General features: G+C 52.7%; 1 protein-coding gene across 1 annotated transcript in view; it reads right to left on the bottom strand.

The window, feature by feature from the left end:
* Positions 1-22,811, bottom strand: part of ZNF395 (zinc finger protein 395) — a 31,323-nt gene that overhangs the window by 5,116 nt on the left and 3,396 nt on the right. Inside the window, 9 exon segments of the mRNA XM_006029252.3 lie at positions 1,368-1,471; positions 1,867-1,959; positions 3,244-3,431; positions 3,434-3,549; positions 5,549-5,649; positions 6,709-6,944; positions 9,814-9,926; positions 10,769-11,010; positions 14,943-15,219. Coding sequence (XP_006029314.1) covers positions 1,368-1,471; positions 1,867-1,959; positions 3,244-3,431; positions 3,434-3,549; positions 5,549-5,649; positions 6,709-6,944; positions 9,814-9,926; positions 10,769-11,010; positions 14,943-15,209 — 1,460 coding nt within the window. The 5' untranslated portion in view covers positions 15,210-15,219.

The raw sequence follows: 22,811 nt of genomic DNA, 5'->3' as shown, positions 1-22,811 counted from the left end.
GCACTGGACTGAGACTCTTGAGATCGAGGATCAGTTCCCAGCTCTGCCACTCTCCACGTCTCTAGCTGGGTGCACACAGTCTGATTCAAAGACCCTAGACTTCAGCTCAGCCTCTCCGAGGGAGAATACCCTGCTCTCTCTGCAGAACTATCTATACATGGGGATCGGATGACTTCCTTTCTCCCACTCTTTCTCTTGTTTATTCAAACTATAAGCTCTTTGGGAGTAGGGGGCATCTCTTATTATGTGCGTAAGGCACTATCTCAACAGGGGCCCTTCGCCTCAGCTGGAGCTGCTAAGGGTTCTTGTAACGCAATGAAATAATACCACCTTTCAATCTGAAATCACAAAGCACCCGGCAAATTGTACATAGCGTTGAGTCACCTGCCACTGAAATGTGACTGCCTCTGATGTGGAATAGTTACCCCCTTCTTTACCTGTACTGCACTGCATCAGAATTACTAGGAAGGGAAGTGACAGACAGTTTCTCTGGTTATTAAATATGTGGACACAGATATTTCAGGCAGGGCAGTGAGCAAAGAGGATGAGGAATAGGAACAAGTTGGAGCCTGGTGTTAATTAGCTAGATATGGCATGGGTGGGTGGTCTAACGATTCCACCTGAAGGCTAGAGTCTCCAGAGATTTGAAGTCCAAGATAAGATCAGTGGGTGGTGGTTATTTTTACAGTGCCACAGCTCAGCTGAGACTGCAGCAGGAAAGTCATTTGTCTTTTCTGAAAGGCAGAAAGGGGCACAAGAGGCCCCTTATGCATGGAAGAGCTGAGCAACAGGAGCCGCTGGGTGGTTGTGGGAGGCCCTGCAGGAGAACCTCACGTGGCTTCTCAAACATCGACAGGCCAATCTTGGCTTCCACAGAGGAATGGCTCCATGACAGGCAGGCCAAAGGCACCTGGCTTCCTAAATATGTTACTGCCTTCTGTTACAGGATCAAGAGTAATCCTCTCACAGAGCAGCACTCGTGGTGGAGATCATGAGCATGGACCTTATGCCCCATATAATGAGGCAAGTGTTCTCCTCCACATCTGTCTCTTTGATGGATAGTAGGTATATCAGGTTGCTCTGTTATTTTTTCATGTAAGAATAAGATGGCTTGACTGATGAGGCCTATTTGGAGAGGACACTGAGAGGAGGCTGAGCTGTGATAAACCCCTGAGCTGTGACAAGCCTGCCTCTTTAGCCTGGTGCTTAGGGCACTGCCCTAGGGAAGTCCTGGGTTCTCATCCCTACTTCCTACAACCGCATTTGTATTTCACATTAGACACCCAGCTGAATGTGTGCAGTTGCTCATCCCTCACTGCTTATTTCTAGGGTAAGAGTGCACGGTCCCAACCCTTGCAGACTCTTACCTAGTGCCACTGGGTGCCCGGGGAGGAGAAGCAACGATCAGGTGGGACTTCAACATTGGCGTCGGCTGCTGGTGTTCACTGAAGCTCAGTGACCGGCTTCGAACCTACATGGGAAAGTTAATTCCAGAGTCACGTCACACACAAACCAGCTGTGCAGTCTTCCCTCTCTGCTGCTAGAGTGGAGAGGCCCTACCAGTCAGGTGGACTCAGTCTAGACTCTCTAGCTAGAAGCCTCTGGAGACCAGTTTTGCTGCAGGATGAACAGCCCTCCTGCCACGCTCAGATAACACCTGCAGCAGTGCAATGTCCCTGGAGTGGGTGATGAGGCAGAGATCTGACCTGCCACCCCTGACACAGGCAGCATCATTAGCCTCTGAAAGCCAGGCAGTGACAAAGGCTAACTTGTGCCCCCTTTAACCCTTTCTCCTCCACCCCCACAGCCCTGAGCCCCTCCTGAGGGGGCTGTGAAGAAAGCAGGTGTCCAGACAGCAGGACTCACCGGGGAAAGGGAAGGGATGGTGGAGGTGGCCGCAGCCCAGCTGATGCTGGTGAATATGTGTGGCGACACCGGAATCTGAATCGATGGCAAGGCCTAGAGAAGGCAGAGGGGACAGGGATTAGTGATTTCAGATTAACCCTTCAGAGAAGCAACATTTATGATTACAAGGACTGCTCCAGCACAATTGGAGTGCCCCCAGGCAGAAACTAACCCTCCTCAGGCTTGCTATCACCTCCACAGCTAGTGTCCCAACCTCAGGGAGACTGCATCATCTTTCCTTTCAGAGCAAGCTGCCAAACTATCCAAGAAAGGATATGCACAGCAGCCTTCCTTGGTGTGTACTATTAAAACATCTAGGGATCACAACGGAGACTGGGGCTTCATTGCTGGGTAGGAATACAATAATTAGTGATGTAGAGATATCCCAAGCCCTGCCATGGAGAGAGGCTACAGTGGTACTTTCTTCCAGGGTAGCTAATTCCCTTTCCCATCTAGGGATAAGATGTACTGATACAAATGCACCCATGCTGGCAAACTGGCATCCACAAAGGGTATATATGTGGGGAGGATGTACCACTTTAACTAAACGTGTGCTGTTAATGCAGTACAACTGTTGCAGGCAGATAAAGCTGAAACAGGCATGCTATTTACGCAGAGAGGGGCATGCTGCATTCTGGCAAAAGAGCTAACTCCAGGGCGGCTGGAAACTAGAGAATGGCAGTTCCCGCAGCAAGGGAAGGACAATGTTTTACAGAGGACAGCCAAAGAGATCTGCTGGTATTCTGAACAAAGGAGTCAGAGGCAGCATTTCACGGGCATGAGGACAATGCATGTATTTACAAGGCATTATGAAGTTCCCCCTCACCCTGCTTTGTACTGTGGAAAGCTGGATCGAAACTAAGGGCAGGACATGTGGAACCAACAAAAGCAAACCCTTCATGTGTCCCCCAGCCAAGCTGGGGAACTCCCTGCAGCAGGAGGTTGAGTCAGAGTCTGCAGCTATGTTCGAAACCTGCACTGGATCCTTTTAAGACTCCTAACACTGGTAGCAATTCCAGCCACAGCATCACATGGAGTCAAAACATCTGTGGACCCTCTGCTGGGGTCAGGAGGAAGATTCCCTGGCCCCTGCCAAGCACAACTGGTGAGGTAGATTATTCTCCCAGAAGCATCGGGCACTGCTCACTGCCAAAGGCACGATGTTGAACTCAATGGACAAATGATTTAATATGGTCCAGAAGAGTCTGCAAGTCTCCAACTGTTTCTTAGTAGGGTTTTAAGGTAGGTCAAGACATGTGAAGGCAAAGGTACCCCACGAAGGAAGATGCCACGTGTCACCACTCCATTCTGTTTCTTTGACTGGCCAACCCAACATACCTGATAGGCGTGATCTGCTTGGATATGCCAGAAGGAGCTGGGGGCAGACTGGCTGAGGGCACTGCTTGGCAGGTGAGACTCCAAGGTGGACTGTTCCAACACCAGGGTCTCCGGCTTGGCCAGAGCCTGCTGGATGATGATGGGTGAGGACGCAGAGTTGGGGCTGCCAGAGCCTGCTGGATGATGATGGGTGAGGATGCAGAGTTGGGGTGGGGGGCAGACTCTGGAGCAGCCTCTTCTTTCACCTGCACTTCAGTGTAGTAAAAGTCTTCCTCCCTCCTTCTCTGGTCAGAGTCTGCACCATCCCTGCAGTTAGTTAAGAGGACGAGAATCATTAATCCTGGCAAACACCACCCCCTCTCCATCGTGTCTGGAAGGTGCCAGTACTCAGACCTATGACCCCAGGGGCTAAAGCTCTCCCCAGGTCTCAAGCTCATTCCCCGTGCAGACAGTACCTGGGGCTGTGCTCTCAAAGGCCTTTTCTGCCCAGCTGTAACTAAAGATTCCAGGAAAGTGTCGAAAAGGAACTGGTGTCCAGATAAACCAAGCATGTTCTTATGCCTCAGACAGCAGGCAAGTTATTGCTGAGGCAGAAAGCTGCCCTGCTGACCCAGCCTCTCAGTCCTAGGCTGCAATTTCTGCAAGGCTGGATGGGATGCTGGCTTCTTCTGCATGTCCTGCTCTGGTCTGAGGGAGCCTCTCCCTATATCATCCTATGGCTTTACCCAACTCCAAAGTGCCGCTCACTCTGTGGCTCGTGTCAGTATCTGTGGTTGTGGGGCCAACCTTTTTGGCAGGTGCACCCCTGCACCCACCCCCAATGCCACTCCAGTTCCTCTCCCCTGCCCTATCTGCTGCTCTGCTTTCTGCTCCCTGCCCTATCTGGGCTGTGCTCCCTGCTCCCTTCCCGATCTGTCATGGGCCACACAGAGGCTGCCCCCTACATCTATGTCACAATAGCCAGTGGTGGCAGCTAGATCTCTGCCTGGAGCAGAAAATTGATTATTCTTTATTTTAGGCTCTTGACTGACAGGAAATGGAGCTATGGGTCTTCAGTATCCTACCTGTCCCGTCCTGCACCGATGCAACAGCCAAACAACCAACCGTACATCTCCGCTAGGGGGCCCCAACACCCCACAAAAAGGCCACGGTCAAACAGGGCAACTACAGCTCTTTGACTTCAGTGGAGTTTCACCCTGTGGCAGTTTGGAGGTAAATGCTGCTGCCAGCAGGTAGAACCACGCTGCACACCTCCCTTTCAGGAGGCCCACTGGGACCAAACTGGAGAGAGCTGCAGCAGAAACGGTTTGCCTGCTGCCATGACGCAATGCAGGCAGCGCGCCTTTCTGTTGCAGCTGCTTCTCAGTTCAGCTCTGACATACTTCCTGAAAGCAGGGGTGCACAGGGCAATTCCACCCCATGCCAGGGCTGATGATGCCAGCATCGCAGCACCTTTGGCAGGTTCTCGCAGCGTCTTGGTTGAGAACCGCTGTTTCACTTGCTGCTGAAAGCACAGAGCTGAGGGCTCGTCTGCACAGGGACGCTATTGTGCAATCAACTCAGGGATGAATTCCAAGTGTGACAGCCATTTTGCACTGGTGTAGCCACTCGTATTCTGCATGAAGAGTGCGGTTTAGCTTTACCCGCTTCCAAAGTGCTTTCCCTGCGCACAGAAAGACACCCTTACTCCCAAGAGGTCCATTTTAACTGCCCTGTGAGCAGGTAGTCCCTCCAATCTCTGCTCCTCAAGGGGAGGAGGGGAGCTCCTCTTTATTATTAGTTTATTATTATATTACATTATATTATTTATTTGCATGTCAACCTGTCCAAAGGTCCCAAAGAGAACCAGGGGTCAACTGTACCAAGCATAGAGCTGATGTAGCAGAAAAATGAAGGTGTCTTGCTATGTATCCAAGCCTGGCTCTGGGTCACACCAAAGGTCCCCCTAGTTGTCCCTGTGGTCAGTAGGCACCTAGTCATTCAGGCTGGGAACTCAGAGCTGGCTGGACAGGATATGAGCCACATGATTGTCTGTGCTGCTGGCTAGGAAACTGTCAGGTCCCTGGCAGGCAGACCTCTGCTCCCCTCCCCATTTTTTTTTGTGATTGTGCTGGGAGCTTTAGACACACGAAGCAATGGTCAGCATGTGTGGGAGGCTATCCCTTCCCTTGCAGAGAGACTGTCTCGATGATCTAGCAGGACTTTTCCACCACTGACTGTCCCCTCCCTCTCCTCTGAACTCCTCCTCCTGCCTGGCACCAGCCTAAATTGGGTTCTGCAAGTTCCTTGGCAGTGCAGGCCTTACCCAAGGTGCTGGGTCTTGACATGACGCTTGATCCCCACGATGGAGCGCAGCACTTTACCGCAGTTCGGCCACAGGCACTTGTACATCACCTTCACGGAGTTCTAGGAGAAAGACAGGCCCATGTCACAGGGAAGTCACTCCCCAGCCCAGCTCAGAGAGCAGCCCCTGTAATGAAGACCTCGCCCAAGGGAAATGTGCCACGTGAGGATGCGGCTTGGACCCATCTGTCCAACACACATTCCCCGCTCTCCCTGTCCCTGCCGAACTCCAGAGCCACCAAGCTCCATCCAGGCATGAGAAGGGAACAGAGGAAGACAGGGATGGTCTCTGGCTCTACTTCCTTGCCTCAGTCTTGCCCCCTCTTCCCTCTCACTTCCATCTACCCAGCAGCTGGCATCCGATCCATCTGCTGCCCATAGTCCTTCCCCTCAGCCTCTCCAATAATCAATGCTCCCTGGTCCACCTGGCACATGTGCACAAACAGAGAAAACTTGAGCCAAGAAGCAGCTCAGGGGCTGTGTCTGCGCTCACCTGCCTCAGCGAGAAACACTTCTGGTGATCAACAGCAGCTGCCAGCATGTACATGCCCCTGTCTATCCACCTCCACAAAGGAGTTGTGCCCCAAGGCGCCACATGCACTCTGGGAAGGCAGAGGCCTTGCTCCACTTGGCACAGGTGAGAGAAGCTCTGCCAGCAGAGTGGAGGGTTCTGCCGCTGCAGAGGGGCTTTGTTGGTAACTGCAGTGCACTGCAGTATAGCCTAAGTGGGTGTGTACAGCACTGTCCTGGCTGGTGCCTGGCTCCCTGCTCTGGCTTGAACATCAGGCAGAGTAGGGAGTGCAGCTGACTGAACAAGAAAGTGAAAGTCTGTGCTGCTACCAGACTTAGGGAGAGAGGCAGCTGACCCCTTGGCCTGTCATCTGGTCCCACCTGCCAACCTCTTTGTACCTCCCTTCCCACCTCCCACCCCCAGCTCCTTCCCCTCAAGGGATGGCTTGCAAAACCTGTGCAAGACACCTCCCCAGCCAGTTTCACTCCCCAGTGCAGCTCCCAGCTCAGACCCCAGGATTGGGCGCTCACAGAGCAGAATCTAACCCACCTCACTCTCCATCCCCACTGCCACCCCAGGCCAGGCCTCCCTGCACCACCTGCCCTCAGTACCTTTCTCTTTCGTGGGGCAGGCTCATCAAGGAGAAAGGGATCTGAGTCCATCTCAAAGCCCTCGTCAGCCTGTGAGGAGCTGAAAGCCTCGCTGGAGTACTTTGGGCTGGCTTCAGGGTGTGGGGGTGACGGAGTGGAGATGTCGCTGCCTCCACTCCAGTGCCCGCTGGTGGTGCTGCTGCCGCTGTCTGAGATGTCACCACTCTCCTTCCATGAGTCACAGGCTGCTCGGGATGCTGAGCCAAGAGGGAAGAGAATGGGCATTAAAACCAGCAGATAACCCCCTAAATTTCCCCAGCCTGTCTGCACTGTGGCCACCGGTTGGGACTGGACCACGGGCCTCCAGCAGCAAGGCTGGGTGTCTACTACTCAACCCAAAGAGCTGGGCCCTGCAGAAGACTCGCTTCCTCTGAGGATCAAGCACAGAGAGCTCACAACACTTGCACTAAGGATAATGTGGCCACAATGAAAACAGGAAGCATGGGCCCAAAGTGCAAGCGAAGGGCCTGAGGATCAAAAAAAGCATGTGTCAAGTGCCCCCTTCTCCCCACTGTGCTCCAGACTGGGAGCCAGGAGTCGGGGTTCCAGCCTCAGCTCTGTCAGTGATTCACTGCATGGCCCTGGGCAAGTCATGCTGCTTCCCTCTGCCCCAGCATCCCCTTCTGGTGAGCAAGGATAACAGCACCTCCCTCACAGCATCTGCTTGAAAGACAAGGGGGAAGTTTCCTCTTCCCTTCCCAATGCTTCTGCACCTACAGGTCCTGGCCAGGATGATTCTCACATCAGCACTGGCCCAGCCAGAACTATGCTGACACGGAGGTTTACTCCCCGAGGCGCAGATACACAATGCAGCCGAAGACAAGCTTGCCCCCAGATGGCAGATGAGAGATTCTAGTGCAACAGTTATTCCCTGTGGGCACAAAGGCGGTGGCACTATTCAGGGACACCCAGCAAGACTCAAGGGCACCGCTTCCCCCTGCACAGGACCTTTCCTGGCAGAGCTTGGCTGTAACTCTAGCGGCAGCGGGTCAAAGGGAAAGTCCGATGGCTCTGCTTTCATCCCGTTTCTGTTTCCCATCTCTCCGAGCTGAGCTGGGCCCCCGTGGCAGAAACCCAACCTTCTGGCCTCTTGAGAGGAGACAGCAAGCCTGCGCCAGCCCTGGCAGCAGGGTGTACACATTTCCCACGGCTGCAGGCTCCTATTTTTAACCACCCTGATCCTGGTGACTCCTCAGGAATGGGGCTGCTGCTATAAAAGGGAGCTGGCTGCTCAGTGCTCCCGAGTTCATGTCTCCTGGAACAGGTCTTGCCAACCTGCCGTACATGGTGTCAGGAGGGCAGGGGACACCCCCTTCCCTCTCTGGGAACACGTGGCCTCCCGACTAGGCCAGCAGCTCAGGACGACCTGCAACACGTGCCAGTAACTGAGCCCAGGCTCTCAGCACAACACTCCCATCTGGAAAGCAAGTTCCTTCTGTTCTCAGCTGGTTCAGCCCATTCTATTAAGCCTAATGATCTGGGTGAACGATTCAGCATGAGAGAAAGGGGAGGACCTGAGCACCCTGATTTTGGAGGAATTCAGCTCTTCAAGCCACAATCCTACTCTCCTCTGCTCATGACACCCAGACCTAAGCATCCAGGGGGTCACGTGGTGAGGCCCCACTAAGATCCCTCTCTAGGAAATACCCCAATGCTCTCTGCTGCTATCTTCCACACACCATGGCATGCTACAGCACCACCACAGAAAGCCTGTGGCCAGCGGGTGCCAGCACGGTGCCTGGCATTTCCCCCTTCAAAACGTAACCTGGAGCCAAATCTCAGCCAACCTGCGTTTAATGCAGCATGAGATCCGAATCAGGGCCTGCCGCTTTTCCCACACTGTGTGCACATGTGCTCTTTGCATGGTGTTTGGCAAACTTTTGGCTGGAGAATACTAGAGAACACAAGCCAAGGGAAGTACGACAGTACTTAGCACTTCTATAATAAAATACTTCTTGGCCATGGGTTATGTTTCACAGATGGGGAAACTGAGGTGCAGAGGTTATCCGACTTGCCCAAGGAAGGGGGAATCAGATCCCAATGAAGTTGACAGGACAACACCTGTCAGCTGCCAATATCCTATGTCCCCTCAGTCCAGACAGGGCAGGCACAGGTCAGATGCAGCACCTGTTGCTCTGGGAGGTGGCCTCCTCCTGCCCAGCCCTCCCTAGCCAGCTGCACTTAGCATGTGCAAAATAAAGACTTCTCCAGGGTCCAAGATCCTTCAGAGGAAGCCCCTTGAGCCCGTCCTCTCAGATCAGATCCAAAGAGTCAACTACCCCTGCTCTCCAGAGTCCGCTCCCCCTGGGCTTAGGTCCTTCCCTATCTTATTCCACGTCACTGGGAAGCCACTTGAGGCCAGCAGTGTCCAGGCAACACCAAGCTCTGCTTCCCCTTTGCAGCTAAAACAAACAGCTCCATCTCCCACTGCTGAGAAGCAGCTGCTGGTTGAAGAGCAGATGGCCAGAGCTGGGCAGAGCCAAGCCAGAGGCAATTCTGGAAGGAAGAGGGAAGCCCTTTAGAAACCTCGCTCCGTCCCTCCTCATGAAGGGCAGAGGCAGTGTCTGCAGCCTCATGGGCTCAGGAGAGCCAGGGCAGTAACCCCCACCCAGCCCCCTCTTCTCCTAGGTGGATGATCATGCCCCATCCTTACGGATACACCTGGCCATGGCTCAGCTGATCCCGATCCCCACAGCACAGCCTTCAGGCCAAATTACTGCTACTCCTTCGGTCTAGGAATACCAGCCTGGAGAGCTCCAGCTGCCTCTCCGTGTCCCTGCGCCCAAACGCTGGCTCCCTTCCACAGCCAAGTTCTGTGGTGAGTGTGACATTACTAACAGAGAGCATGGTGGGAGCTCCCAGAGTGCACCAGGCTACCGTCAAACAACTCCGTTTTCACCACCCCTGTTACCTGCAAGAGTGTCTAGCTTGAGGGGAGCAGTTTTTCTCACCATGCTTCTTGGACAGCAAGAAAGCAATCCCATCCCTGACTGCCGGCTCAGAGAGGCAGGCCCATCTTATGGCCCCTCCACCCTGCCCCATGTCCAGCTGCCCGAGGGAACTCACCGGGGATGCTGCTGTCGCTTGTGGGTGGGCTCTGCACCACGGGGCTGCAGGACAAGCTCGTCAGCACCATGGCTGCCATCATCTCATCCATTTCCACAGCAGCATCGGACTTTCTGTGCGGGAGAGAGGAACATGAAAGCTGCTGGCTGGGAGGGAAAATGGATGCTCAGGAGACCAGTAGAGGGCTGAATTCAAAGATACCCTGCAAACAGAGAGTCCCTGGGGCAGAAAAAATGCAGCCAAAGGTGTTAGCCAGGCTTGCTGGGTCCACTGGGCTTTGCAGATAATTGCTTGCTTCTCTGGCCTTTCCCGGGGCATCCCACACACTCCGCTATACAGAACAAGCCCGTTACCCATGCCAGAGCCTCATGCCAGTGTGGGACCGTGGAAGAGAAATGCTACCTGCAGCTGCCACCACTGGCAGAAAGGCAGCGCCTGGCAGCGAGGTAGTGGACCCCAAGAGAAAACTCTACCTGGGATCTCCCTGCCCCACTCTGCAGCAAGCAGGGCTGCAGAGCTCAACTCAGTCTGTGCCCCTCAAGGCTCTTCTAGTCCCACTCCCTGCCCAGACACAGGCTGCACTGTCCCTACTCCAACCCTGACAGATGCTGCCAAGCCTCTGCCTGGAAACCTCCAGGGAAGGAGACTCTGGCTCCCCTGGGCAGCTGGTGCCACGGTTCTGCTGCTCTCAGACAGGAAACTTTCTGTGATCTAAATCTGCTTTGCTTTACACGAGGATCCTAGCTGGATTCAAGGCTCACCTCGCCCAGCATGGACTTGCAGCCATCTCTGAGATGGAGTGTAACATCTACATACTCATTTAGGACAGTGAAAGGAATGATTTTGTCAGTAACCAATGTACAAGCCCTGCTTCTGACCAGGCAAGAGGCTCCTTCCTGCAGCGACGCAGCAAGTCTGCAAAGCTGAGGAAACTCGGCTGTCCGAGGACACTTACCTCTTAGGTACATCGATATTCCTAGAAACAGACCGCTGGCTTGGTCCTGGGGTGGGGGTAGGGCTCTGGTCCATTGGCAGGGCAGGAGGAGGTGACCTCTGGATCTCAGCCACCCTCACATCCTCTAGCTTCCAGCATGCGTGCAGTCCTTGCTCCAGGAGCAGTACCTTCACTTCGTCACTGCCAGGATCATGCTGCTCGACGAGGCTGGCGCATTCCTGACCGTTATAGGTGACGTAAACCTAGGCAAGGACAAAGCGCGACTGGTCAGCATTACGTCCCGTCTGCTACCAGGATCCAGCTCTAGTCACTTCCCCACACAGAGCCTTTGCTGCCAGGACCCTATCAGTGGGCAAGGCACGAAGGCCAGTATTTTTCCGTCCGAGGTCCCATGGCCCAGCACAACATTGCTGTAGCTGAAACAACCTTAGCAGCTGTCGCCCATCTCAGGACCTAACCTGAGTGCCTGTGGGACACCAACACAGTCTCCATATCCGAGCAGAGCTGAGGCAACACTGCTGCAACACCACGTTTCCCCATGGAATTAGCGTCCTAACACAGGGCCCCCCCGGCGGGGTGAAGTCAAAGGCGCTGGCATTCCTCAGAGCACCTGGGAAATGAGAGAACGAGCACCTGGGAAACAGGTGGAAAAGGATCGTGCTTCCCTGAACCCAACGTGAGTTTTGTTTTCAGTTTCTCTGGCAGCAAAATGGGGCTCTGATGCATCAGATTTATCCCAAGTGTGAGTTCTTTGCAACAATAACACCTTACGACATTTAAACAGAAACATGCCAACGAGAGAGAAAAAACCAACCCCCAAACATTGCTGCACTACACTGGAGCATTACACCTAGAGGGGAAAAGAGACTGGAAACAGAATGTGAAACAAAGAAGGCTGCTTGCACTGGGAATGGGGGGGAAAAATCAGGGTATGTTCTGGCTTCCCTTGCTCCCCAGTTTCAGCCTCCTGCCATGATGTTAAATAATGGGGGAGGGTTTCATTTTTTCAAAAAGTGAGGGAAGGAAGTTTCCAAGCTGGACAAAGCCCCCTTAAAACTTACCTAGACAAAAGGCTGAAGAATATGTTATGAAGTCCAGCCCCCCAAGGCAGAGGGTGAGAATGTCTGAATCTGAATGTCTGAATACAAACATACTTTAGGGCCTGTGCTGGAGTATTACAGAGATACACCCACCCCTCACTTACCCTCTCACTCAGAACTGCTCAGCAGCGCGTCAGGCTCTGTACAGTAAAAGGAGAGTCTCCTTTAGCAGCAGGAACCTGTGCTGTGAGGGTGCGAGGGCCTGTGTTCGAACCCCATTGTCACCAGGAAGCTCCAACTGGCTCCAGGGTTAGTCATAACATCCCAGAAAGACAGGGTTGGAAGGAACCGCTGGAGGTTGTCTAGTTCAACACCCACGGTCAGGGGTTCAAAGCATTCATGACAAGCATGAGGTTCTGTGCAGCTGTGGAACGGTTCTAATGCAAAGTCAGATGTTAGCACTTCACAGAGAAACATCTGGTGCACGTGATACAGAAAAACTCAGCAAAAAATAGGAGGGTATAACAGCACAGCGCCTAGAGACCCTGCCCAGGGCTGGGGGCAGTTGTCCTGGGAACAGGCAGAGTATGTCTTCAGCGCACAGATAACCTAGGCTGCTACCTGGCTGTAGCCTTAACCCCCTCCCCTCAGCACTACCAACCACTCAGAAAATGCTCTGACCTGGGCTGGATGGTTCTTGAAGGGGTCTGGAGCCTGGGTTTCACTTTAACAAGGCTGGAGCCTGTCCACTTTGCAGTGAGGAGGCAGGCAAAACTCCCTCGTCCTATACAGCCCTAGAGCCAAACTCAGGGTGGACATAAAGTGGACATGACTTCATTTCGGTCAATACAGGCTCTGCAGCACAGGGCGTGGAGAAGTCCAGAAGGGAAAATGCTCTGTAGCATCTCCCCACAAGCAGGAAACTCAACTCAGACCCCTTAAACTACAGGCACAAAAGGGAAGCAAATCAGTGCTGTCCTCTGCCAGGACTGTCCCCTGAGGTATCCCCAAGGTATCTGGGTAGAGCTCAGGCCCTTTGTGCTCAATGCTGTATAGCTACAAGGTGCAGAAACAGCCCCTGTCCCACTGAGCTCACAATCCAGGGTGATCACAAATGGGAACAAAATAAAAGAGATGGGAGTGATGGGAAAAGCACATTTCCTTGGGAGAGAGCATCAAGCTCCCAGCAGGACAGGACTGGGAAGCCATCAAGGAAAAGAGAAATGACAAGAGAAGAGAGAGACCCCCACACACACCACGCCAGAGCAGGCAAAACCAGACCATAGCTGCATTCTTCTTTCCATCACTAGCTGAGTCTAGCAGGGAAGACCTATCAGCCATGCCACAACTGGTCTATTCTCAGCACCTCCACAGAGCGGAGGAGTGGAGATACACCAGTTTTCACCCCAAGAGAGACCCCCATCTCCTCCCAATAACCTAAAAGGCTGTTTCTACTGCTTACTTCTGGATCCCGTTTCAGTAATATGAATGTATCGGTGCTGAACTAACCCGCACTGGTGTATACCAGTGTTTGTGGCTATTTACAGGAGTGTGTCCCTCTACAGAAGTACTAGGAGGGAGAGGAGGCTATGGCCAGGCCTGTATAGGATGTGTACATAATAAAACTGCACAGTGCTGAGTGGTGGGGAGAAAATGTGTCAGCTTAGACTGGCTGGAGAAATCTAAGCACAGAGCTGAAGTGACTGGCCCAGGGTCAAAGGGATCAGGCGTGGGGTTTTCCACACCAGGTAAGCAGAGAGCAGCAGCACACGTATGTCCTAGCATTTGCACATGCTGCCGAGCACGTAACACAGCACAGTCCTCTGTCCTGGTGCGAGTATGCAGCATCCACCCTGGATTGGCTACTCCTATGCTATTTCTAGCAGCACGGTGGGGGAAAAAGTGGCCCAGTGCTGAGGCATATTGGAGAAAACAGCGCTCACTGTCCTGTGTTTAAGACCAGAGAGCAGGAGGAATCCGCCCTCTCCACAAGCTTCTGGTACGGTGCTGTGCATGAGCCAGAAAATCAAACAGGGACATTATTTACACTGCGTTTTATGAGATCTGCCCAGAAGACGGTTTACAGCTCTCTAGGCAGAACCCAGGGCCAGGGCGCTGTGTGCACAGTAGTCCTGCTCCTCTCCAACAGCCATGCTTGGCTGCGTGTTACTGCAAGGAGGCATCATTCCTGCCGCACTGGATACTGATGCTGTGCTTTGTAAAGCACAGAGCAGGACCTGCCCACCACCCCAGAGAGTATCCCCTCGAGCGCACACAGCCCCTGGGGCAGAACGGCGGTCAGCACTCTCTCCAGGCCGGGGGTGGGAATGGCCAGGTGGGGGACCAGCTCAGGTTAGGGATGTGTGGCCAAGGGGGTGCGAAGACCCAGCTGCTGCTGCCGCTACTTCTCCCCGCCACCAAAGCCTCATATCCACAGGCTGGATCCAATGGCTTTGCAGGCTGGATCTAGCCTGTGGGGCACAGATTACTGACCCTTGCTGTAGAGTAAGCTGACTTTGTAAGAAAAGTGCAGTGGACACATGACGCACAGCCTTATATGTGTGTAAATGAACCGAGCCAAGGTAAAGACACCTCTCAGAGAGTGAGAGGTAACTGTACCTCACTGTTAAATGAAACCAGCTTATTGGTTGCCTCCACTGCCCTTCTTATTTCATACTGGGACAGCCCTTTGCTCAATGCAAACTGGATGCCCTGCCACTGGGGGCATTCTGCAGGCGCAGCGCTTGGGAGAGCTGGTGTGTCCATTTCTTACCATGGACTAAAAACTGAGGTAACTTCAGTTACTGCGTTGTGTGTCCACGTCCCAGATGTCGAAGGCAAAGTCTGGGTCTCTGGGCTCAGTCCTTAGCATCTCTACCCAGACTGTGCTGCTGATGGAGACGCCTGCCTAGTGGGAGCCCATCAATCCCATTCCACATGGGCTAGCAGAGGTTAGTGGCTTCTAGTCATTACAGAGCCAGGCTGGACTGAACCCAGAAACTCAGGTCTCAGTCCTGAGCCACAGTGGTGAACACTTCTGATGCCACTCCCCAAGCCCCTGAATCATAGGTGAGCAAGGTGCAGGATGCAAGCCCATGGCATTCATGTTGCTGGTCTGCAGCCACCTTACATACCTTTTGTCCTGGGTGGAGCTGCAGGCGGTTCGGGTTCAGGTTCAGGTTTGGATTCGGGAAGGCAGGTGCCCTGCTGCCCTCCTCTGAGTGCTCTCTGCACTGACCGTCATCATACGAAACCAGGTGGGAAGACGCCCTGCTGAGCTCTGCCTGCAAGGTGGGGATTGAAGTCGTCACCAGCATCCCATCCACCAAGGAGCTGGGCACGGAGACACGGGCACCCAACAGAGACCGCTTCCCCAGGCGCCTGGACAGCACGCTCGCCATCGTGGACACGCTGTTAACAACAAAGAGACATGCCTGTTAGCTCCTGAGCAAAATGCAAAGCAACCCCTCTGCATCCGGCGTAGACCCTAGCACTGGTCAAAGGGACGGGACTGGACCAGCCCTGGACACCTGGGTCCTCCAGCAGCATTGTCTAAAGGTTGCTTAGAAGAAGCATCAAATGGATCTGGGCTGCCTTATTATAGGGGCGACACAAGGGCTAGCCCATGCCAACATGTATTACTACAAGGATCCACCCGAGCTTCCACCAAATGGCATGTAATGAATGGCAGAGGTGTCCATGAGCACCGGGCTGTTACCACTAATCTCTATGCACCAGGAGCAGCTGGCTCCCCCATCCGGCCATGCCAGTCTCTTGGGGCAGGAAGCTCAGGCTGATTTGACCCTTTCTTTTCCCTGGGAGAAGAGAACACACCTAGGGCACTGTCCCAGCCCTTGCAGCCACGTATTTGCTAAGAGGATGCTGCAGTGGCTGATCTATCCCTGCTTAGCCCACTGACCCAAGGTGCTTCGTCCTGCCGATGAGCTCAGTCAACACCAAATCAGATGCTGGTGTCCACCCAAGGCAGCTCTCAGCACCAGCGCTATACCCACTGGCCAGACTGGGGCATGTACAGAACAAAGTCCCATCCTGCGCTTTACAACCCCCAGCGAAAGAGGCCAACCCGGCTCTGAGAGCACAGGGAATCCTAAATCAATCTGACCACACTGCTATACTGCCTGAGCGACACCCGGTGCTTTTCCAATGGGCACAGCTGCTGGATTCCCTGTCTGAGCACGCCATGAGCTGGTCACGCTCCTGTGAGCGCTCCCGACTGACAGAGCCTCCCAGCTGAGATCAGCCCACGCTCACGGCTAGTCTTTGCCCAACTCCTTCCAGCCGAACGCTGCGCAGGGAGGAGCCAGGAACAGTTCCCATTCACAACAACTTGAAACCCCACTGCTTGATTCCTGACTTGGGCTTGCACAGGAGTCTCTGCCAGCACACATCAAGCCCAAACTCCAGCCCTGAGCCCCCACCCACTTCTGCCCCATGTCACCCAGCTGGCACAGCCAGCAGTCCTAAAATGAGACCACAGGCTCCTGCTACGGACAAAGGTCCCCTCATGGGACACAGGTTTTATCTGTCACCGAATCCAGATTCCCATGTAAGATTTCAGGCGCAAGAGAAAAGTGCCTTAGCCCTCCCTCCAGACACACATGCCCTCACCCGCCCATTGTTAGCCCTCACCTACAACCGCGCTACAACACTACCAAACTAAAGGCAGGTGTCAAGACAAGCTGTCACCAGAGCCATCAAGAGGTAAAACCCCACCTCCACACGCTGCCTTCAAAGATCACAACAGGGCTGCCTCCTCCAAGACCAAGTGGAATTGCTTGGATCTGCCTTTACTGCTTGGGACAAGGGACAAACCCAGCCACCTGGGTTTGCAGGGTGGGGGCTACCACTGCACACCCGCTGGGCGATCCCAGTCCAGCCAGGTCCTTACAATGGATCTGATACCTTTAGCAAGCAGTGATCTGCAGAAAGCCCAGGGCAGAGCTGTGTGACACCCAGCCCACCTGATGCTACCAAGATCTCATTCAAACAGTACATTCATAGCCCACTGGGCTGCAGTGATCATCTTCCAAATGAGAGCCCAGCAGAAGCAATGCAGTGATGTCTGCCAGAGTCTGCAGGCAGGCTGAGACAGTGTCCAGGAGGGCAAGATCTCCCATCCCCTATTCATGCGACTTAATATCGACCCTACTGTACTGTTATAACAAACTGGCCCAGAAGAGGAGCAGAGGATGAATGTGCCCATCAAGCAGGGATCCAGTGCCAAGCAGCAAAACATTTGGTTCCTGCATCCTTGATGTCTGTGCAAAACTTCCCCTTGGAAGCAGCAAACGCTCCCTACGCATTGTGGCGTGTACACAACCCTAGCGGCACACCCTGGCCCACACCCCTTTCTTCAAACTAAATGGGGCCCTCAGCTCCTTATGATTTGACACCCAAGCCCAGACAGCAAAGCGCAGTCAGACCGGGATGCTGAGTCCCAGTCCCCGCTTGGTAGGGGGACAGCAGGCAGGGCTGTAACGAGACTGCAGTTTCCTGCACGCGTTCTTTTACTTAGGATCTCTGTCTAGGTTCAACCTTGCTCCTGCCGAAGTCAACAGGAATTTGGCCACAGGCTTCAGTAGGAACCCAGTGAAACCTGACAGGAGTTTAATTAATCAAAATCATGTCCTTTCCCCCTCTGCCCCGCAGGCGAAGTTTGCTCAGCCGTTCCAAGCTGAGCTGTAACAAGCCGGAACACAATCTCGAGGAAAAGCTGCACCTAAAAATTGAATCGCAGGTTTCTTGGTCTCCAGTTTCGGACTGGGAGAAAAGAGGAGAGGAGGAAAGAACATAAAAGGAGGGGAGAGAGTGAGAGGAACAGAAAGATACACAGAGTTCAGAGACAGAGAAAGGGGATTGGGCTAGAGGTCAGAGCACAGGACTGGGACCCAGGATCCAGATGTGACTCCAGCTCTGACAATGACTCACTGTGAGACACAGAATAAATTCCTTAGTTTCTCTGTGCTGGAGTTCCCCAGCTTGTAAAATGGGTTTATGACCCTGTCAAACGCTCTGACAACTAGGCCACTCAGGAAGGGCTGCAGTTTGCTGCCCTGCTCTGTGTACAGAAAACAACATTAGGAGCATTTTTCTGCCCAGCCTCCTGGCAGAAAAAAATTGCCAAATTTCTCCCTCTCGATAACATTTTCAACTTCAACCGGTAACTTTTCCTAAACATTTTTCCCCCAAATAATTCCTCCTCCCTCCTAAAAAGAGGCAGAAGTGACCGGTTCATTTTGACTGCAGCCGCTGCAGTGAGCACAAGAGCTTCCCTGGCCGGCTTTCCCTGCTTCTTCAGGTCTGCAGGTTTTACTGACTTAAAACGTCATTTCTGGGTTTTCCCAACAGCGAAGAGAATTCACACGGTCAAAGGGCAGGCCTTTCTAGCTTGTGCATGCAGCTTCGTTGAGCCAAACGGCTGTAAAGATCTGTCCTGTCCATGTGGTTTTACCAATACGTACGGCTCTTCTTCTTCAGAACGCTTTGCTTTACAGAGAGGGAAACTGAGGCACAGAGAGCTGAAGTGACATGACCAAGGACACATGCCAAAGCAGGTTCAGCACGCTGCAGTCCTGCCCCCCCGCTCCCTGCTTTGCTCACTAGATTCACCATGTTTGGATGGAGCGGAGGAAGAGGAACAGCGGGACCCAGATGCAGCTCTGTGGTTTGGGGCCACCTGACATCTGCGGAGTCAGGGCTGCCCAGGACAGCCCTACCCTGGGTCTGCCATGGCCAGGCTGCAGCTCTGATGTCAAGCTGGGCACATCTGAATTCTGGATAACTTTCCATGCTCCCTTACAAGCTTCACAGGAACAATTCAGAGCTGCTGATTAGCCAAGCACACACGGGACCGGACTACATATTAATACATGCATGGCAACGAGCTAAAAAAATTAAAGGACAAAGCAGCTGCCAACTTGTAAGAGTTTCAGGGCACAGCATGGACAGTATTGCTTTCTAAAGGCTTTGCATTGAAGCAAAACCCCTGCATTGCTCCAGGGGGAGCTTTCCTGCTGGAGGTGCCAGCTTTCTGGTACGAAATAAAAGGATGAGCTTTTTGGCCTTTTTAAGACGGGATGCTTTGAAGAGTTTGGAAGTTAAACCATGCTGTCCTGCCTAACTGCATCTCCGGCAATCCTGTTCTGGTTGCTGACACTGAAATTCCTGACTGCAGTATTACTTTTCATTTTCCAGTCCTTAACTGTTGAGTAGTAGAGCACTGCTCTGTGCTGTTGAACAGCTGCTCAGTTTCCTCCCCAGAAGTGGGTGCATTTCAGTAGCAGATAAAGAGACCCTTATGACCTGGTAGTTTATATAGCACTCTGGATTTCCTCATATGCTACCTCCTCTCAAAAGGCACCAAAGTGAGTTGCAAGATGCTTCAAATGCCCACTGAAATGCAGCTACCTCTGAGTGAAAAGTGACAGATTAATCGATGCTACACAAACGTTTCGGGCAGGACGTGAAGATGAATATATGTCCAACTGAGACTAAACAGAGTGAATATAGTTACTCGATTCAGCTAGAACAACATGGTTAGCAAAACACCTGCAAGCACACCTGGGATGGCAGGACGCCTGGGATCACTGTCTTTCCCCTTAACCAAGCCTGTTCACAACCTGGTCATCCGCCCAGAGATCTCACTGCACATTTAAACCCCACCCATTTCTTTTCCAAGAGGCACGTGCACATTTTCAGACGCAGAAGGATCCAACTCTCAAGTGAATATATAACTTGCCTTCCGTTACAGGATCACAACCGTGCAGCGGGTACGTGTCATTTTCCCACGGGGGAACAGGTCACAGAGGTGAAGTATCTCGCCCCACATCTGAACGCAAACCCTTCTAGACCAGTGCCAGGTCTGTGCTCTAACCACTGACTCATACTTCATCTCCTTTCAGATTGCAGGCTCACGTTGTAAACTCTAGGAACTCGGGTGAACAGCGGGATTTTGGATTAAAGGTGGCAATTCACAGCCTGCTGTCTGAGGGGCTGGTCTCTCGCCACAGCGCTCCCCTCCCTCCCACAAGCCGTGCAACGCTGCGCTATGCCTATGATACGTATCTCAGGAACCTCTCGAGGAAGCTTTTTCTCCTCCGGACACACTGTCAGCTCCATTCACAGGACCCCTCCACGAGCGTTTCACTATCAGCCAAACCCTGTCCCTCCCTGCTTTCCAAAAGATCCAACTCATCTCCCCTTATGCACACAAGATAATGCAAAATAATTACTGGAGCCAACAAGACTGAGAGACTTCCCTAATTTGTGCTGATCTTTAAAAGCAGCGCCTGGCTCAGATCCGAAAACGGGGGAAGCTTTTCTTTGGCTATTGCAAAAAAAAAAAGAAAAAAGACAAAAGCAAAACAAACCCTAGTTCAAGAGCAGAGAATCCAGCAAGGCAAGCGCCACATCTGCTTTCAGCTGACCCTATGCTTTCAATCAGGCAGTGCCTCCTGTCCCCATGGCCTGCGATTATGAAATTTCCATGCTAACACAGCTCCTTGGCTGCAGATATGATCGCTGAGGGGCCTGGCGGCTCTCCCAGGGCGGGCTGAGAAGGCAGGAGGGTTTCTGTGAAGTCTGCCGAGCCAGCGCCACACCCTCGAAGAGGAGTGAGAGGGAAGCACAGAGGAAGACCGTGGGAGGACAGCTGAGCTGAAGTCTTAAAAAGCCACAAAGGGGAACAGATCAAATTTTGGGCTGGAGGGGCAGGGACGTGGCTTGGGAAGTGAGATGCTAGAAAGCAACACTGAAGTTATTTAAAAGAGCCTGTCCCACAAACACAGTAGCTTTTGTGTTAGGATCTCGGGGCAATTTGCAACGAGGCTGTCATTATTCCCTTCCCACGACTGAGCAAATGGAGAAGCAGTGGTTGACGAGCCGGCCGGTGGCACAGATCAAGACGGAGCAAGATCTGCTCCGCCAACCACCAGCGTACGCTGGGTAAAAACACCCACGAGCCCTAGAAAGCTGCTGGGAAGTGCACCACACCTGGCTCCTGAATTATTCCTCGGCTATTGAGCGTGTCCTTCGGAGGCAGCTTTCAATTTTTGTCTTGAAGCAAGCAATTGGGAAAACACCGGTCTTTCCCTTTTTCCACGGTGGATCCCAGATACCAAGAAAAACGACACCCAAGAATCTGAAAGCTCTTTGTGGAGGAACCTAATATCACCCGCTCCATTTCGCAGCTGGGGAAACTGAGGCAGAGAGGCACAGCACCTTGTCTACAGCCACACAGCAAAACACCGGACTCCACCTCAGGTCTCCCAGCTCCCAATTCCAGTGCCACCCGTTCAAAACAGGCAATGCCAGTGCAGCATTGCTGCTATCCATTCATACTGGTGTTGTAGCGGCCTCTAGAAATACAAGCCTGTACATACATCTGGACCACAGTCCCTCTGAAGGGTTCACAGTCTGAATTCTTCCAGTTTTCTTAATAACAGGAGTTTCTAAGATTTTGTCACCCTGGAAATACCAACTAGTACATGCCAAGGCCTACCTCACACTGCAGCACCATGCCCTGCTGGAATCAACCGAACGAGTCATGAATAAGTTGGCATTCAGTATGAATAAGGGCATCAAAAATTAGCTGGGGCCATGACCGATTCTCAGTCTCTACCAACTTATGTTTAAATCGGTGCCCACATCCGAAAGAGTCATAAAGCATTTTCCGTACTACTACCCCAGGCCTTCATCCTGTTGCACGCAGGTGCAGAAATACACCCGTTCTGCACCACCTGGAAGGTCAAGGCTTATATGCAAAAACTGGTCCTATCAAGACTGAATCACAGCCACTTCTGAGCTGGAGCAGCAGCTATTTGCCATACACAACTGCAGGACATGATCATTTAAGACAGGAAGGCAAAAATCATGTTACGCATAGAAAGTTACAGGTCAGCAACATTTAATTCGCCAGTTGGAAGTCAGGGTGGAAAATGCCTCACATTCTTTCATTTAACATCAAGGGCAGGATTCACCTCTGGATCAGGAGTCTGATCCCAACGCATTACAATGTGTATGTGCGATTGATCAGGAGGAGGTACCGATCGGTCTGTGGGAGTTAATACGGGCCAGCGGACACTACAGTGCACTGAGTTTACTTTCTGGCTCTGCCACTGACCTGCTCTGTGTCCTTGGGTGAGTCCCTTTGCTCCCTATGCCTCACTGCCCCCTTGCCATTAAACTGAAATACTGTATTTATCATAGTTTGGGAAATGCTTTGAAAGCTGCTGGTGCAGAAGTGGTGTCTACAAACTAAGCTTTAACGGGACGAGGGCTGGGCCTCAGCTTGGAGCACTTCAGCTCTCTGGGACCAGTTTCCAATCCCTGCTGAGTCAACTCAGCCGGTCAGCCTTCCAAGGCAGATAAAATGAGTTCCCCCTTCATTTTCTGAAGGGGGAACTTTTAAACGAGACTTTAAAAAACCCAGGCACTGCCCGGACACTAAATATCCTATGGCATTTTGCAGTCAGGCAAAAGCTGCCCTTGCTTCTGCTGTCTTCCACCCCAGAGGTAGCTGCAGGACGTTCACGACATCTGAGATGCACTTGGGAGCCTTCTTCAGAGAAACCCCTTTTATCATCCCTGCCGGACAGATACCAGCCAACCCTGCTACAAATCAGGACTCGGCCTACAAATATCAAAACCACTCCCACCCCAACCTCGCCTCATTTCTTGCTTCCCCTCAATTCACCGATGGCAAAAACCCTTCCAAAATGTCGCTACACCCTCTCCGTATTTTTATGATGCCCGTAATTTGCAATAAGGAGTCCGTGGCCCTTCTGTTGGGCTTGAAGTGGAGGTCCTCACCAGGAGGGGACAAGAAAATTAGCATGATTTTTGCCTGAGTGGGTGTTTGCTGTCACCAGCTGGGGGAGGGGAAGTTGAGAACACGGGGTTTTTAACTGCATAGGAAATAAGCAATACAGAAACTTAAGCACAGACACCCCAGCGTGCCCCAAACAGCTGCAGTCCCATGGACC

This window comes from Alligator sinensis, unplaced genomic scaffold (assembly GCF_000455745.1).
Source record: "Alligator sinensis unplaced genomic scaffold, ASM45574v1 scaffold637_1, whole genome shotgun sequence".
Lineage (NCBI taxonomy): Eukaryota > Metazoa > Chordata > Crocodylia > Alligatoridae > Alligator > Alligator sinensis.
Note: the sequence above shows the minus strand (reverse complement) of the source record. Positions and strands in the feature narration are given on the sequence as shown.